Raw genomic sequence first — 16,979 nt, 5'->3', positions numbered from 1 at the left:
TTAAAACAGGAGAGTCGTGGCAAGAGATCAGCACTTCTAGATGCTGGGAATTAGAGTTGAGGAGAAGTGATGTTATATTCTTGCAGGATTGTCGGCAAGTGAAAATACGATGCTGAACTAGATGGGGGTTTGGCCTGATTCCGCACTGCTGCTCTTATATTCCTCAACACTCAATTCTATTCTCTCCTGTTTTCCTGGCTGCTCCCCTCCACACACACACACACACACACACACACACACACACACAGTCAGACAATCTGGGACTGCTGGGACTGCTCATCATTTGAAGTCCCCCCCACTCCATTTCCCCCCAAAGACTTATATGACTTCTGCAGTTCTGTGTCTCTTGAATCTGCTGAGAGCTCCCTCTTGTGCGTGGCAGCTGCCATTTCGGCGACTTGATCAGTGTCACTCATTTGTGCAAATCAGAAATCAAGGAAAAGACGGTTCTGATCCAGCCTCCTTCCTGAGATGCTAGTCTTCTATATGTGGGGATTTTTTTTTAGAGAGAGGAGCATTCCACCATTTGCACTCCCACCTGAGTTCTGAAGTGGTACAGCCCTCACATAATAATAATAAGCTGGAGGAGACTCTTGAGAGTCCCACGGACTGCAAGAAGATCAAACCTCTCCATTCTGAAGGAAATCAGCCCTGAGTGCTCACTGGAAGGGCAGATCCTGAAGCTGAGGCTCCAAGACTTTGGCCTCCTCATGAGAAGAGAAGACTCCCTGGAAAAGACCCTGATGGGAAAGATGGAGGGCACAAAGAGAAGGGGATGACAGAGGACAAGATGGCTGGACAGTGTTCTCGAAGCTACCAGCATGAGTTTGACCAAACTGTGGGAGGCAATGGAAGACAGGAGTGCCTGGCGTGCTCTGGTCCATGGGGTCATGAAGAGTAGGACATGACTAAACAACTAAAACAAATAATAATTATAATAAATTTTATTTATATCCCGCCTTCCCCAGCCAGAGCCGGGCCGAAGGCGGCTAACACCAGGAAAAATTACAGTAAAAAAATAATGGGGGGGGGAGAGAAACCAATTTAAAATAGAGGTTAAAATGCAATTTAAAATGCAGCCTCATTTTAAAAGTAGCCCATAGATCACATAAAGGGAGGGAAACATAAGGGTCAGACTGAGTCCAAACCAAAGGCCAGGTGGAACAGCTCTGTCTTGCAGGCCCTGTGGAAAGAAATCAGATCCCGCAGGGCCCTGGTCTCAGCTGGAGCCAGTGTTGAAAAGGCCCTGGCTTTGGTTGAGGCTAATCTGACTTCCTTAGGGCCCGGGACTTGTAGGGTGTTGCTATTTATGGACCTTAAGGTTTTCAACCCCAAACTCAGCGAAAACAAAAGCTCGAGGCACCCAAGCCAAAGGAAAAATTGTTTCTGGCTAACACCTTGTTGTGTAGCCTAAGCCTATTAAACAGCTTTTTTGCAAAGCTCTTAATAAGCCATAATCTCTTTAACTCCACCATCTGAAAGCCTTCTGATCATCCACCCACTCACTCAATCTTGGTGCTGCCTGAAATATAATATCCTGCCGGCACACCCGGCTCTGTCCATCAATCGTCAAGGACGAGATGCCAGGGATATGACTTGCCTCAGCCTGCTCACCTGGAAGCCTCATTTGGAATGGAGAGGTCTTTTTTAATTGGTGGCTCACTTTATTTTAAATAGTCACATTCTGCCTCTCCAGCTCTTGCGATAACTCACGGCAATCAATTACAACAAAAGCACATCGAGGGAACAATTATATATACAGTTAGCCAGGAGAGCGTCCCACACTGAGCAAAAGACATAGGGAACATTGCATGGATCAGGCCGGTGACACATCTAGTCTTTTTCTCACAGTAACCAAACAGATGCCCACCAGAAGCCCACAAGCAAGACCTGAGAACAAATGCGCTCTTCTCTTTTAAATCCTCTTTTAAAGACATCCAAGTTGGTGGTTATCACTACCCTGGGACTTCTGCGCAGACTTGTTGGTGGCTGTGGCGATCACACAGGGTCCCCGGACGTTTCACCATCTATTGATCCCTGTGCCACCACTTTATTTCTCGCTGCCACCACTCAGGCCCTACCTGGTACAATACTGAGTCCAGTCAGGGAACATAAAATTGGAACAAAAAGAGGGGAGTGGTTGTGGGCGGGAGCCGGTCTCCGCCTCAAGCAGGGGGCGTTAGCCCCCTGCCTCCCACTCACCTGGCTGGCGCCCACGCCCACTGACAGGCACCCAAGCAGGTGACTTCGAGGGGGCATGTACGGCAGCGTAAATTGCTGCCGCGCCAGCCTCCTGGCCTCACTCTTCGTCGTCCCATCGCGAGTCACCTACCCTCCACTCCCTTAGAGCTCAGGGTCTCAGATTTCTTATGGCCTTGCTATGGACCTTAGGTTGGTCGCCCTGGTTGTCCAGGGGGCCTGGTAGGGATTTTTCCATTTGGCATTAGGCTTTTTGTTTTTTTCGCCTACCTCATAGCAATTGTCACAACTTTCATGGTATTAGTGGGTAGGTTAGGCACTGGAATAATGTGGTGTGGTGTGTGGAAGGGCTAGGTGTAGCCATCGCCTACGCCTTCAATTTTTTCCCTTTTTTCCGTTAAAGGAATCCGGCGGTCGTGTATTCTGTCCGATGCCTGCGTGGCGGGAGGCCATGGCACGACCCTCGGTGACATCAGGGGAGAGCTTATAGTTGGATTATCATCAACAGGCTCCACCTACTGGTAAATAAACCCCCCTGTTTTAGACTCACCCCTCTCCGAGTGGGTGGAGTCAGCTGACGTAATCCAATGCCTAAGCCAATACCTTTTCATTTGCTGTAAATGGGCCTTTTCTTGCCCATTAACCTTATATCACGTGTCCTTGTGTTTTCATTTCACTATGCGGGGATCGGGTCCTCGAACCACAAACTTCTGTTTATTTATTGCAGTTTAACAAGCATGTGGTTTCATAAACTGTCTCGGTCAATTACAATCATAGGGTGCCTATCCAGACCTATAACCTCCGCTACCTGCTCTCACTCACTAAACCACCTCTCAGATAATTACTTCTCTTCCTAGCTCCTAACTGTTCCTGACTCAGCTGGCGTCCAGCTTCCAGGTCATGTGGCCAGCAGGACTAAGCCACTTCTGGCGAACCAGAACAATGCACAGAAATGCCATTTACCTTCCCGCCGGATTGGTACCTATTTATCTACTTGCACTTTGACGTGCTTTCGAACTGCTAGGTTGGCAGGAGCAGGGACCGAGCAACGGGAGCTCACCCCGTTGCAGGGATTCGAACTGCCGACCTTCTGATTGGCAAGTCCTAGGCTCTGTGGTTTAACCCACAGTGCCATCTGCGTCCCTTAAGGTAATATCTTAGTTCCTTGTTAATTATGATGCTTTGATGGTATACTTTACATTTGACTTTCTTCAGGAATGTTTTATTCTCCTGCCATGGAGGTATTAAAGCAGAGGCTGGATGGTCATCTGTCAGGGATACTTTACTTGATATTCCTGCATTGCAAGGGGGTTAGATTAGATGACTCCAGGGTCCCTTCCAACTTTGCAATTCTGTGATTCTATTCAGGATTGTTTTATTTGATGTTTGAATGTGTTGCAAACCGCTTTGAAATTTTTTCCCTTAAAAATATAATATGGTATAGAAATCGTCATCATCAAACATCATCCCCAGTCTTATTCTTAACAAATGGAGCAATCACTCTTCAGGAAAGCACCCTTTGAAACATGTCAGTTGTCTTAAGGAACCGTGTTCTCTTCCAGGAGCCAATTATCTCCTTCCAAGGCATGATGTACTGAACATCGCTCCCCGCTGCACTTCTGATCCTCGAAGCGAGCCATCAGAAAACGTGAACCTCTTGAAAGTGGGCCAGAAGATAATTTGCAAGGTAGGAGGGAAGAGCGGAGACTGCCTGAGCTGGCAAGTCCAAACTCCCAAAGACGTAGGTGTAATCGTTGTGCAGCGGCTTTCCATTGATGTGGCCACGTATGAAACGAAAGATGGGCTAGGCTGTTGGTGCGACAACCACTCTGGGCAGAGATTGCGTGCCCGTCCGCTGGTCCATTAGAGATCATCCTCATCCTCATCATCATTTATTATTTGTACCCCACCCATCTGGCTGGGTTTCCCCAGCAACTCTGGGCGGCTTCCAACAAAATTTAAGAAATACATCAAAATGTCACACGTTAAAAACATCCCTGAACAGGGCTGCCTTCAGATGTCTTCTAAAAGTCAGGTAGTTGTTTATTTCTTTGACATCTAATGGGAGGGCATTCTACAGGGTTGGCACCACTACCGAGAAGGCCCTCTGCCTGGTTCCCTGTAGATTTGCTTCTGGCGGTGAGGGAACCGCCAGAAGACCCTCGGCACTGGACCTCAGTGTCCGGGCAGAATGATGGAGAAAACCCAGCCAGGTGGGCAGGGTATAAATAATATAGCATCATCATCATTGGAGTTTGGTGGGAGGAAGCAAATCTGGTGAAGGGCATAGGATAAAGAATATCCCCACCCACCCTCTTTCAGGTCCATACAGGAATGTCAAACAGCAAATTGAAATGCAACAGGGGGGAAATGACCTCTCTGTTCTTTATGCCATTAAGGTGTATATAGCCCAAGACTGAAACAAATTCATTTGTGTAATGTTTATTGAGTTTTCACTGCACTTTTCTCCCTTGCATCCAATGAAACACACAAAAAAGAGAAGACTCAAATTCCTGATTCCAATGGGAAATGATTTTTTAAAAATAATAATAATAATAATCCCACACATATGTCAAACATACACAAAGCAGTCTCCATGTTTCTGGTGCATTTTGTGCAAAACCAGGGACCTACCCACATGGAAATTTATTCTTAGCAAAGGAATTTGATACGGGTTTCCAAATTTGCAAAGTTCCTGGAAATTTGAACATCAGGTTTTGTGCAAAGCAAACCAAGCGGGATGAGAGCGACTCGAATGCAAGGAAGAGTATCATTGCAACGTATCCCAGACTGCAGCAGCTCTATAAAGACTTACCTGACTGTAAGTCCCATTGAACTGAATGGGGGTTAGCACTGAGCTAACATGTACAAGGGCAGGAGCCAAATCTTTGGGGTGTTGCACTTTGGGGTCTGCCCAAGAAAGGTACAGTTACAGATAGGTAGCCGTGTTGGTCTGCCATAGTCAAAACAAAAAAAATTCCTTCCAGTAGCACCTTAAAGACCAACTAAGTTAGTTCTTGGTATGAGCTTTCGTGTGCATGCACACTTGGTCAAGATCATCCAGGGATGTAAAATTGGTGGAGATGGTGGGATGCAGAGATGATTTGGGGTATCAGGGGGAGGGGTGAATTAGTATGGGGAGGCCTGGATGAAAAGGGACTACGTAGGTGGTTTAAGTCAGGGGTGAAGAACCTGTAGTTCTTTGGGCGTTGCTGGACAGCTCTCAACTTCTCTGTGGTGCCCAGCTGGGCCCCTTCTCCAATTTTGCACCCCTAAAACTAGTACAATCCAAATTTCTAAGATCAGCCCTTCAAGTCCCAAAATGTGAGACTAGAGACAGGACTCACAAAAATGGAGTAAACAAACAAACAAACCCGATGGCCAGAAACAATTACAATGTGAAAAAACTTTATGGAATAATTCAAAACATCAAAACTAACAAACTGAAGTCTCTGAAAGTCTCTGAAAGTCCTTAAATGAATCACGGTGCCAGACTTTACCCGGTGGAGAGCAAGCTGTGAAGCTTTGTATAATCAGCAAATGTCTAGCTCTGAACTCTACTGAACAGTGTTTCCGGATAACAACTACTGTTTCCTTGAATTCTTCATCAGCCAATTATGGTTCAACACTCATAAGTAGAAAGATATGTAATTTCTTCATTAACCAATCTTTTTTTGAATAGATATAATATACATGAGAATGAAAAATACTCTGGAACAGTGCTCATGCGATTGTGTTAGTTTTGATGTTTTGAATTATTCCATAAAGTTTTTCACAAAAATGGAGGCTAGACTGTGGGTGACCACACTCAACTATTGGCTCAGAGTATCTTTATTTCCCCCTTGGCTTTCCCCCACTCACTGTGAATGATGATTTTCAATCCACGTGGAAACAGGCAGTGGCAACTAAAATCTCAGCCCTGGGCTTCTCTCCAGGTCTTCTACTCAGCATGTGATATGATCAGGCCAAAGTACCCATTAAACAATGTGTAGCAGACACAGTGTGCCAAGTGGCTGTTAGAATTCCTGCTCCATGATTGCAGTCATGGGATTGTTGTCTTTCACATGACGATATATGTTTTGACTCCACAGAGAGGGAAGTGACAAAGACAGGATGTTTGTGTTACTGTGTTCCGTGAAGTGGGACTATTGTCCTTTGTTCTTTTTCTCTTTGCTGTCTGATGCTAGAGAGAGAGGAAGCCATGCTGCAGTGTTCCATGTCTGTTTATATGTAAATAAACTAGATTAGCCAAAATGCTGAGTTGCTGAGGTCTGTTACGCAAAGCTGCAAAGACTCTGAGGATCTCTAAGTGTGCCGGTGTTGGTTGGCATCGGTCACTGTGATGTTCTGGCTGAAGAAAGCTTATGAAGCTCCTGAACGATCGACCAGGAGGGAGAGAACATGCCAGTCAGGCATGTGTCTCTGCCAAGGTCCTACTCGAGTGTAGGCTGAACTCCTAACAGTGGCTTTAGCCAGGACCCCAACTTTTATTGCCAATGAATCCACCAGGTACTCTGGACAACTCTTATCACCCCGACCATTTGCCATGCTGGCTGCCATCACTTCTCACTGTTTCCCACAGGAACGTCCTAGGAGGCTGCCTTACACTGACTGAGACCATGGATCCATCTAGCTCAATAATGTCTACACTGACTGGCAGTCGTTCTCCCCTCAGATAAAGGATAAATGCAGCATGTCGGGGATTGATTAATTAATGAAGAACAAGGTGACAGAAGTGTATAGAATTCTATATAAATGAGAGCAGCACTCTTCTCTCTTTGAGAGGATCTCCCTATGAAAATGATGGAAGGGGCAGGAACAGGACAACAGAGTTACTTCTTCACTTGTGGCAATGCGGATGCCGATAAGGTCACAGGTGGTGTGGAATTCCACAAAGGCAGATTAATTGGGCAATGCATGAAGAACCATTTCCTTATCTTGGTCCCAGTGACCATTCAACTTCAACTGGATGTCCATGCCATGCCATATCTCTCCACACTAAGATTACCAGATTTTTTTCAAAGAATCCAGGGACACTTTTTTTGGGAAAAGAGAAAAAAAGAGTTGTTTTTTTAAAAAGCTATTTTTAAAAAAAAAAAAAAAGAAGTAATATCTTCTCTTTTGTGGTCTCCTCTGTCAGGCGACCTTCCTCTGGGCCCTGACCTGCTCTCTTGGAGCACTAGCTGCCGTGGAGTAGGCTCAGGTTGGGCCTGGGCTCGGCCACATGTCCTTGCCCTCCCAGTGCTCTCCTACTTCTCGTCCTCAGCAGTGTGGAAAGGTCAAGGCTCCCCTATTTTTTCTCCTTCCTCTTTCTCTCTCTTCCTTCTCACTGCGTCAGCTCCAGGGTTTTCCTGGCCCTGGAGCACCGCTGGGCAGTTGGCTGGGTGGCCAGGTGCTCTCGCTCCCGGCTTGATTTGGGTCATTGGGGGGGCAGCAGTTCCCCCAGTTGAGGGCGTCTCCAGTTCCCCCTCAGCAGTGGCAGCGACAGCGGCAGTCTCAGCAGCCCGGAGCCAACCTGGTAGTGCAGTTGGCTCTGGCTGGCTTCAGGAGCTGCCCGCTGCCATGGCATCCGCCATTTTGCCTCGCCAGATGTCCCCATATGATGTGTCTTGTGCCGTTGAACCAACCACGCAACATTCATTCCCTACTAATAAATCTACAACACTTAAAATATAAATCCGGGGACATTAAATGAAATCCGGGGACAGATTTTGTCCGGGGGCAGATTTGTAAATCCAGGGACTGTCCCCGGGAAACGGGGACGTCTGGTAACCATACTTCACACCCTTATTCCACCCACGGGGAGGGGAGACTGTTTCTGAAGGAAAGTATTGGGTTAGGGTAGCCTCTCTGCCTCCCCTTGAGGGAGCCTGGTTGTTTGTATTCTCCATCTTTCCTGCAAAGCACTCTTGGAACATGATCTTGACTGTAGCCATCGCCCAGCCGTACTGGATCGGTGGAAGAGCCCTTGCTCCGCCTTCCCTCTTTGTCCTCCGACCTCACCTGCCTTCCCCTGCCGAGCAAAAGGACAAGCAAGCTTCTCCTCCTCTCTGTCAGCAAGGTCACCCTCTGCGCCCACTTCTGCCCCTCTGCCCTCCCATCCCCTCCCTCTAGCAAAGCGAGAACCGGCGGGAGTTGATGTTCATCTTTGTCACACCAATGAGCTTGAGCGGGGTGGAGAGGCTGAAGGAGGACGTCAGCGGGAAGTCGCACAGGAGGTCAGAGAGCTCGTCCCGCTCCTCCAGCTCATAGGTGGCATCGTTGAGCATCCGCCGGTGGAGGTGGCAGGTCTGCTCGATTTTGAGCTTGTTGATGTCACTGCGTAGGCGCATCAATTGCCGGGCCAGCTGCTGGTCCTGGAGACGCATTTCCATCTGGAACACAAAAGGCAGGCAGGGATAGTTTCATAGTCAAGAGGCATGAGGGGTTGAAGCAGACCCTCCAAGTGTCCCTACTTTCCAGGGACAGCCCCTGGACGGCTTCTGATTGGATCCCTGAATGTCCCACTTTTCCTTAAAGGTAAAGGTAAAGGGACCCCTGACCATTAGGTCCAGTCGTGGCCAACTCTGGGGTTGCGCGCTCATCTCACTTTATTGGCCGAGGGAGCCGGCGTGCAGCTTCCGGGTCATGTGGCCAGCATGACTAAGCCGCTTCTTGCGAACCAGAGCAGTGCACGGAAACACCATTTACCTTCCCACCAGAGCGGTACCTATTTATCTACTTGCACTTTGGCATACTTTAGAACTGCTAGGTTGGCAGGAGCAGGGACTGAGCAACGGGAGCTCACCCCGTCGCAGGGATTCGAACTGCCGACCTAGTGATCGGCAGGTCCCAGGCTCTGTGGTTTAACCCACAGCGCCACCCCTGTCCCTCACTTTTCCTTAGGACATTCCTATTTTCATCAGAGAAATGTTAGAGGGTATGGAATATGATTTGATCCTAGAATGTCCCACTTTTCCTTAGGAAAATGTCCCTATTTTCATCAAAGAAATAAGAAGAAGAAGAAGAAGAAGAAGAAGAAGAAGAAGAAGAAGAAGAAGAAGAAGAAGAAGAATTTATATCCCGCCCTCCCCAGCTGAAGCCGGGCTCAGAGCGGCTAACAACAGTAAAATAATACAGCATTCTAAAATCAATTCATTATAAAATCAGTTCAAATCAAATTGATGGCCACCATTGGGCTAGAGTTCTGTAAAGAAATTACCAAAGGAGGGGTTCAGACTGTGCCTTGGCTAAAGGCCTGGTGGAACAGCTCTGTCTTGCAGGCCCTGCGGAAAGATGTCAAGTCCCACAGGGCCCTAGGAATATGATTTGATCCTAGAATGTCCCACTTTTCCTTAGGAAAAAGTCCCTATTTTCATCAGAGAAATGTTGGAGGGTATGGAATATGATTTGACCTAGAATGCCCCACTTTTCCTTCGGAAAACGTCCCTATTTTCATCAGAGAAATGTTGGAGGGTATGGAATATGATTTGATCCTAGAATGTCCCACTTTTCCTTCAGAAAAAGTCCCAGTTTCCATCAGAGAAATGTTGGAGGGTATGGAATATGATTTGACCTAGAATACCCCACTTTTCCTTCGGAAAACGTCCCTATTTTCATCAGAGAAATGTTGGAGGGTATGGAATATGATTTGATCCTAGAATGTCCCACTTTTCCTTCGGAAAAAGTCCCAGTTTCCATCAGAGAAATGTTGGAGGGTAAGATTAAAGCGGCAACTTTAACCAGGAGAGGGGGAAGGGAGCAAATTTGTTTCCCTCCCCAAGGAAACCCAGGTGCCAAACAGATGCCCAATTTAAAAACAAAGCAGAACAAAACATTCTGAAAATAATTACGGTTAAAAGCTTTTTAACATTCCATTTTAATTGTAGCCACCTACTCTGGGGCCTTAGGGTGAAAGGTGGGCAAGAATATTTATTTATTGCACACTCTTCTTCCTTAAGGTCCCGGGGTGATTTGCAACATCAAAGCACAAAGTTAAGAACAGTTTGAAGCAACTTGCAATCACAAGAATGAGCTGCGTCCTAAAAACATGCACCTCAAAAGTCAAAAGCCAGGGTGAAGAGGTGTTTCTTCAGCCTTCTCCAGAAGCTGTTAAATGAAGGCACCAGGTGTACCTCTGTAGCAAAGGAGGTCCACAGTTTAAAAGCCACCACAGAGAAGGCTCTCTCCTAGACCACCACCACCCTTGCATCAGAGGGCAGAGGAACTACAGTCGTACCTTGGTTGCCAAACGCCTTGGTACTTGTATGTTTCGGCTCCTGAACAATCGAAACCCGGAATTGAGTGTTCCAGTTTTTGAATTTTTTGGGGAAACTGAATGTCCAGTGCAGCTTCCGGGACTTCCAATTGGCTGCAGGAAGCTCCTGCAGCCAATCGGAAACCACGCTTTGGTTTCTGAACATTTTGGAAGTCGAATGGAGTTCCGGAACGGATTCCGTTCCACTTCCGAGGTACGACTGTATTAAGAAGGACACCTCTGCTGATTGCGGCACCTGAGAGGGGATGTAAAGAAGGGGACCATGTTTGGGGTATTTGGGGCCCGAGTCATTTAGGGCTTTAAACAGTGGTGTGAGCACCTAGAATTGGAATCAGAAACACACTCTCAACCAGTGCAGCTATTTCAAAACTGGTCTTTTATGAGATCTAGAATGGAAGCCCAGCCAGTAATCCGGCCTCTGCATTTTGGACAAGCTGAAGTTTCCAAGTCACCTATAAGAGTTATTGTTATTTGTTAATTTCATAGAATTGACACGTGGTTTGATTGCAAAACATACACACACACACACACACACACACACACACACAAACACCCTCTTCAAAGCAATTTACGAATTGGGAAAACAATAAAATCAAGAAACATTTACAACCACGCTATAACACATACGAAAGTTAAAATACTAAAATGGAATTGCATCGGCTTTCTAAGCATCTTCTCTAAACAGGAATCTTTTTAGCAGGTCCTGAAAAGAACACCATGAAGGTGCCTGGTCAATCTCAACAGTGGGAATAACTTCAAAATGACTTCTTCTGCTGCTGCTGCTCTGATTATGAGGGCATCTAGATCTTATGGAAAAAGTAGTTCTTGACCAAAGGTAAAGGGACCCCTGACCATTAGGTCCAGTCGTGGCCGACTCTGGGGTTGCGGTGCTCATCTCGCTTTATTGGCCGAGGGAGCCGACGTACAGCTTCCGGGTCATGTGGCCGGCATGACTAAGCCGCTTCTGGCAAACCAGAGCAGTGCACGGAAACGCCATTTACTTTCCTGCCGGAGCGGTACCTATTTATCTACTTGCACTTCGTGCTTTTGAACTGCTAGGTTGGCAGGAGCAGGGACCGAGCAACAGGAGCTCACCCCGTCACAGGGATTCAAACTGCCAACCTTCTGATCAGCAAGCCCTAGGCTCTGTGGTTTAACCCACAGCGCCACCCACGTCCCTTATAGTTCTTGACTAGATGGCCCCAATTCTTGTGCCCCTATAGTCTTACAACCTTATTTCCATCTGCAATGGGACTCTGCTGTTGTTTTGTTGAAAGGAGTGGGGGAAATGAGGATCAGTTCTTCAACAGCTCCAGTCCAACAGTTTCCAAACTTTCCCAGGGAGATAAAGCTTCCCGCCAGCTTTCATTTGCTCTTTCAGGGTGAGAAGGGTCTCTCCCCCCCATTGTAAAACAAAGAAGGAAGTCGGTGGGGAGCTGATCTCCACAGGATAGGAGCATAAAGGGGCAACGGACAAAGCCTTGTGATGGTTGACAAAAGGATTACAGCTCTGACACGGAGGAAAGGTGCCAGTGCTGAATCCCTGTCCCCTGGCTTCAGACTTGGTGCTCGGTTTCGGGTGTCCCAGATAAAAAGGTCGAGTTTCTCACAGATTCTCCTTTGGCAATAGATGAAGAACCAGCAACAGGTTAATTGTGGTGCAAGAGGCAGAAGGCAGCATTCTGGGCCAATGAAGCTGGCCTTTGTATACAATATTCTTGATCTCAGGGCCATAGGTTCGATCCCCCTTTGGGGCAAAAGATTCCTGCATTCTGGGGTTGGATTAGATGCCCTTTGTGGTCCCTTCCATCTCCACAATTCTATGATTCAATAACCCTCCCCTCTCTCTCTCTCTCTCTCTCTCTCTCTCTCTAATTCACAGGATTATACAAGGGAAGGGGGCGGAGATTTCTGACTTGAAAATAAGTGTGAAAAAGCAGAACATATTTCTTCCGCCTAACTTGTACATAGCTCTAAACTATGGTTTATTGCACCATGATTTATGAAACCATGATTTAGTGTTAGATATGAAGCCAGCTGTGGTTTTCCCAGTAGTGGGTTGGGCTCAAAGGTTTTAAATATTGGGCACACAGCTTTGGGCTTCCTCTTTTGCTGTGTGCACCGGATCACCCGCCCACCCTCCCTGAACTGGGGATTTTGCGCTTGACCTTGCTATGCCTGTCATGGGGTCGCCTGTTTGGGGGGCAGGGGCCTGGTAGGAATTTTGTCCATTTGGCTGATTGGCTGGAGCCATTTGGTTTTTGCCTAAAGGTAAAGGTAAAGGGACCCCTGACCATTAGGTCCAGTCATGGCCGACTCTGGGGTTGTGGTGCTCATCTCGCTTTATTGGCAGTGGGAGCTGGCGTACAGCTTCTGGGTCATGTGGCCGGCATGACTAAGCCACTTCTGCCGAACCAGAGCAGCACACAGAAAAACCATTTACCTTCCCACCAGAGCGGTACCTATTTATCTACTTGCACTTTGCCGTGCTTTCGAACTGCTAGGTTGGCAGGAGCAGGGACCAAGCAACGGGAGCTCACCCCGTTGAGGGGATTCGAACCGCCGACCTTCTGATTGGCAGGTCCTAGGCTCTGTGGTTTAACCACACAACTTGTAAGGTTTGCGGTTAGGCATTGGTTAAAAAATTGGTTGGTGGAGGGGTAAGTGCCTACCCCTCCAATGCTGGTGCTGCAAGGGAATTCCATTAAAGGAATCCAGGGCCTTGCCATGCTTTTGTCCAAGTCCCTGGCATCGGGCTTGGGCCACGCAAGCCTCTGGGAGCATGTGGGGAGAGGTGAGGGTCTGGTGCCCAGCTTCATTTCTCCCCAATATTATTTTTCCTGACTGGCTTCCGCTGGAATCCGGAAGTCAGTTCTGTCCCTGGATGGGGGGACAGATAGTCGGAACCAGTGCCTAAGCAACCACTCACAAAATTATGCCAAAAACCTTAAACAAAAAATTATGTGTGATGTATGAGTTATTGGGGTGCCTTGGGGACCTCAACACGCAGTGTGTACGACTTGGCTTCAGCATGTGGGCACCTCTCCCTGCTTCTCCTCCTTCTACTGAACAGACCCTCCAAAGTCCTGCTCCAATGGTGCCACCAGCTCTGCTGATCGGTCTCGAGGTATGCAAGGAAAAAACCCGAAGATTTCCTGCTCCCTGTCTTCCTTTCTAAATTCAGCAAAGGGCCCTGGTCAGCATTTCCATTAAATCAACTTAGGCTGCCATTATAATCACAGCCTCTGTTCGGTCTCCAGGCTGCACGCAATTACAGCAGGCATCGATTGGAAGGAGAAGCACAAAACTGCTATTAAGCTATTTTGACGATGAAACTATAGGAAATTCAGCCAACGGAGCAGGTGATTTTCTCTAGGACAGCATCACCTGTCTCCTCTTCATTGGGGGGGGGGCAAGAGTGCTTGGGCCATAGCTCAGTGGTTAGTGCACCCAGATTGTGTGCAGAAGGTTCTGGGTTCAATTTCTGGTGTCTTCAGCCAGGGCTGGGACTGGGAGACCACCTGCCTTAAAACCCTGGAGATCCACTGCTATTCATAGAACCATAGAATATTAGAGTGGGAAAGGGATCGAAGGGTCATCTAGACCAACCCTCTGCAATGCAGGAATTCCAACTAAAGCATCCATGACAGGTGGCCATCCAACCTCTGTTAAAAATTCTCCAAGGAAGGAGAGTCCACCACCTTCCGAGGAAGTCAATGTCACAATGCCTGCAATGCCATATCAGTTTGCAATGTTTTTATTTATTTAAAAGTCCTCATGGAAATTCAGTGGTGTTTTAAAAGCATTGCAGTGGGTGGGCTAGATGACCCGTGGGGTCCTTCCAATTCTGCAATTCTAGGACTCAATCGTTTTCATGCAAATTGCTCTTAACATACATATCTTGCCTAACATGCACATTTTTGCAAAGGCAACCCTTAACATAATACTTGTTACTATTGTCACTAATATATGCATCATGCACCATGATGATGGTGATAGTGATGATGATGATGATGATGATGATGATAATTCCCAGCCACTATGGGCGGCTTCCAGCAAAATGTTAAAATACAATAATTCATCAAATATTTAAAGCTTCCCTAAACAGGGATACCTTCAGTTGTCTTCGAAAAGTCAGATAGTTGTTTACTTCCTTGACATCTGATGGGAGGGCATTCCACAGGGCAGGAGCCACTACCAAGAAGGCCCTCTGCCTGGTTCCCTGTAACCTCACATCTTGCAGGGAGGGAACCACCAGAATTCCCTCGGTGCTGGATCTCAGTGTCTGGGCAGAACAATGGGGGTGAAGACGCTCCTTCAGGTATACTGGACCGAGGCCATTTAGGGCTTTCAAGGTCAGCACCAACCCTTTGAATTGTGCTCAGAAATGTACTGGGAGCCTATGTAAGTCTTTCAGGACCGGTGTTAGCAATCTGGCTGCCGCATAATGGATTAGTTGTAGTATTGCACTTTAGTCTAGTATATGCACTCTCCTTTTTGCTTTTTTCTTTTTTGAAACATTACTTCGCTGGAGAATGGCATTGCAAAATTCAGAGAAGTGCAGATTTCAGAGGATGCCTCCGCTTTGGTTCGTGTATCGTTTCTGAAAGTGTCAGTTGCATAGATTCACCCTGAAATGCAAATCAAATTTCTCCTTCCTCTCTACTGACTCTTCCCAATTCTTTAAGAATTCAACGTGGGAGCTTCTACACGAAACACATGTGCTCCCTGTCAGGGGCAGAGGAATAGGAGTGCAGGGGGAGCACACACACCCCCCGACAACATGATCCCGGTGGGGTGCCATCACAGCTGTTCCCCCACCTGCACTGGGCACCACACCCTCACAGGTGATGTGCCACACCCCAGGAGTCATGCCACGTCCCCGGGGTGCACACCACGCCCTGTGGGTGGCACGCCACATGCCCGGGACCTGCACCAGCCCCACCTGCTCTCTGCCCCCCCAGTATCAGAGCATGAAGCTCTGCCACTGCTCCCTGTTGCTTCAGAGAGCAGTGCTGGAATCAATAAGTGGAAATGGCGGGGAAGCAAATCTCAGCTAAATTTTAGAAGGGACTTTCCAAAGGTAAAAACATTATTGAGAGCCAGTGTGGTGTAGTGGTTAAGAGCGGTAGACTCGTATTCTGGGGAACCGGGTTCGCTTCCCCGCTCCTCCACATGCAGCTGCTGGGTGACCTTGGGCCAGTCACACTTCTCTGAAGTCTCTCAGCCCCACTCACCTCACAGAGTGTTTGTTGTGGGGAAGGAAGGGAAAGGAGAATGTTAGCCGCTTTGAGACTCCTTAGGGTAGTGATAAAGTAGGATATCAAATCCAAACTCTTCCAAACTCTTCTATTAGGCAGCTGAACTGGCTCCCTTCGGAGGTGGTAGGTGTTCCTTCGATGCCTGCATTTATTTGGCCCCAGACAGGAATGCTGCCATTGACCTCATATTAATCAGGATATTAGACTAGATGAACTCCAAAATCCCTCTCAATTATACAAGATTCCATGAATTCATGAGCTATGATCCCTCTCCAGATTTATTTATTTTTAAGCAACATTGTTGAGGTTATCTCTTTTCTTTTCTTTTCTTTTCTTTTCTTTTCTTTTCTTTTCTTTTCTTTTAGTTATAGTGGCGATATAAGCAGGTGAGAGAAGAAGACCCCCCCCCAAAAAAAAACCAGCATAAATGAGCCGAAAGTCGGGCAGGGGAGCTCAGAGACAGAATGAACTGGTATGCAATTTTATGGCAATCTCCAGCTTGGAAGGAGTTCCTTAAATGCTGCTGGAAGGAGTATATAAAGTTATGCATGCCAGCCCGCTTACTGCATAAAGGACGGAGAGAAATAAAAGAAGGAACAATAGAGGGAAAGGAACAAGAAGGAAGAGGGGGGGGAATGGAGCAAAAAAAACGTTCAGACTGTAAGCTCATTGAGAGCAGAGGCCTATTTTTGTTTTTTTCCTTTCCTTACGGAATGAAGCTTTGCATGTATAAACGAACAAAGGGAAAGAGGAAAGAAGGAAGGAAGGAAGGAAGGAAGGAAGGAAGGAAGGAAGGAAGGAAGGAAAGAAAGAAAGAAAGAAAGAAAGAAAGAAAGAAAGAAAGAAAGAAAGAAAGAAAGAAGAGAGAGAGAGTTGTGTGTTTTCTGTGAATAATTGGGACTAAAGAGGGGTGAGATTTTTCTTCTTCCATTAGGGTGAAATCCAGCGTGCACACATAAGAAACTAGACCCACTAAAGTCAGAGGAACATGCAGAACTTTGAAGCTGTCACTATTTGAGGGTGATATTTAATCACATGCCAGCAAGTTTAGGTTGCACACTTATTGTTGATGGGGAGGCCTTGTGCAACAAACCTGTTTCCCCAAGAGGTCAGACTTCTTGCAATAAGGAAAGTGCTGCGGTAAGTGCAGGATAACACTGGTTTCGACACCAAGCCATCTAACTTCCCCACAAACAAATCAGAAGGGATTCTCATTAAATAGCCAGCGTTGTCTAACCTCCCTGCAAAGAAATCAGGGTGAA

The 16,979-nt window shown here is 47.1% G+C and overlaps 1 protein-coding gene across 3 annotated transcripts in view; it reads right to left on the bottom strand.

Moving 5' to 3' along the window:
• Positions 1-6,662: 6,662 nt before the first annotated feature.
• FAM167A (family with sequence similarity 167 member A) overlaps positions 6,663-16,979 on the bottom strand; it is a 28,174-nt gene continuing 17,857 nt past the window's right edge. For 2 of the 3 annotated variants that reach the window (XM_083733823.1, XM_083733824.1), the window contains exon 4: positions 6,663-8,573. In XM_083733823.1, the coding sequence (XP_083589949.1) occupies positions 8,310-8,573 (264 nt within the window). In that variant the 3' untranslated portion in view covers positions 6,663-8,309. The remainder of the gene's footprint in view (positions 8,574-16,979) is intronic. The other variant, XM_083733825.1, reaches the window with a different exon arrangement.

The sequence above is a fragment of the Podarcis gaigeae genome (genome assembly GCF_964106915.1).
Source record: "Podarcis gaigeae genome assembly, chromosome: 3".
In the NCBI taxonomy this organism is placed as follows: Eukaryota; Metazoa; Chordata; class Lepidosauria; order Squamata; family Lacertidae; genus Podarcis; species Podarcis gaigeae.
The sequence above is the reverse complement of the archived record's forward strand: the minus strand, read 5'-3'. Positions and strand labels throughout refer to the sequence as shown.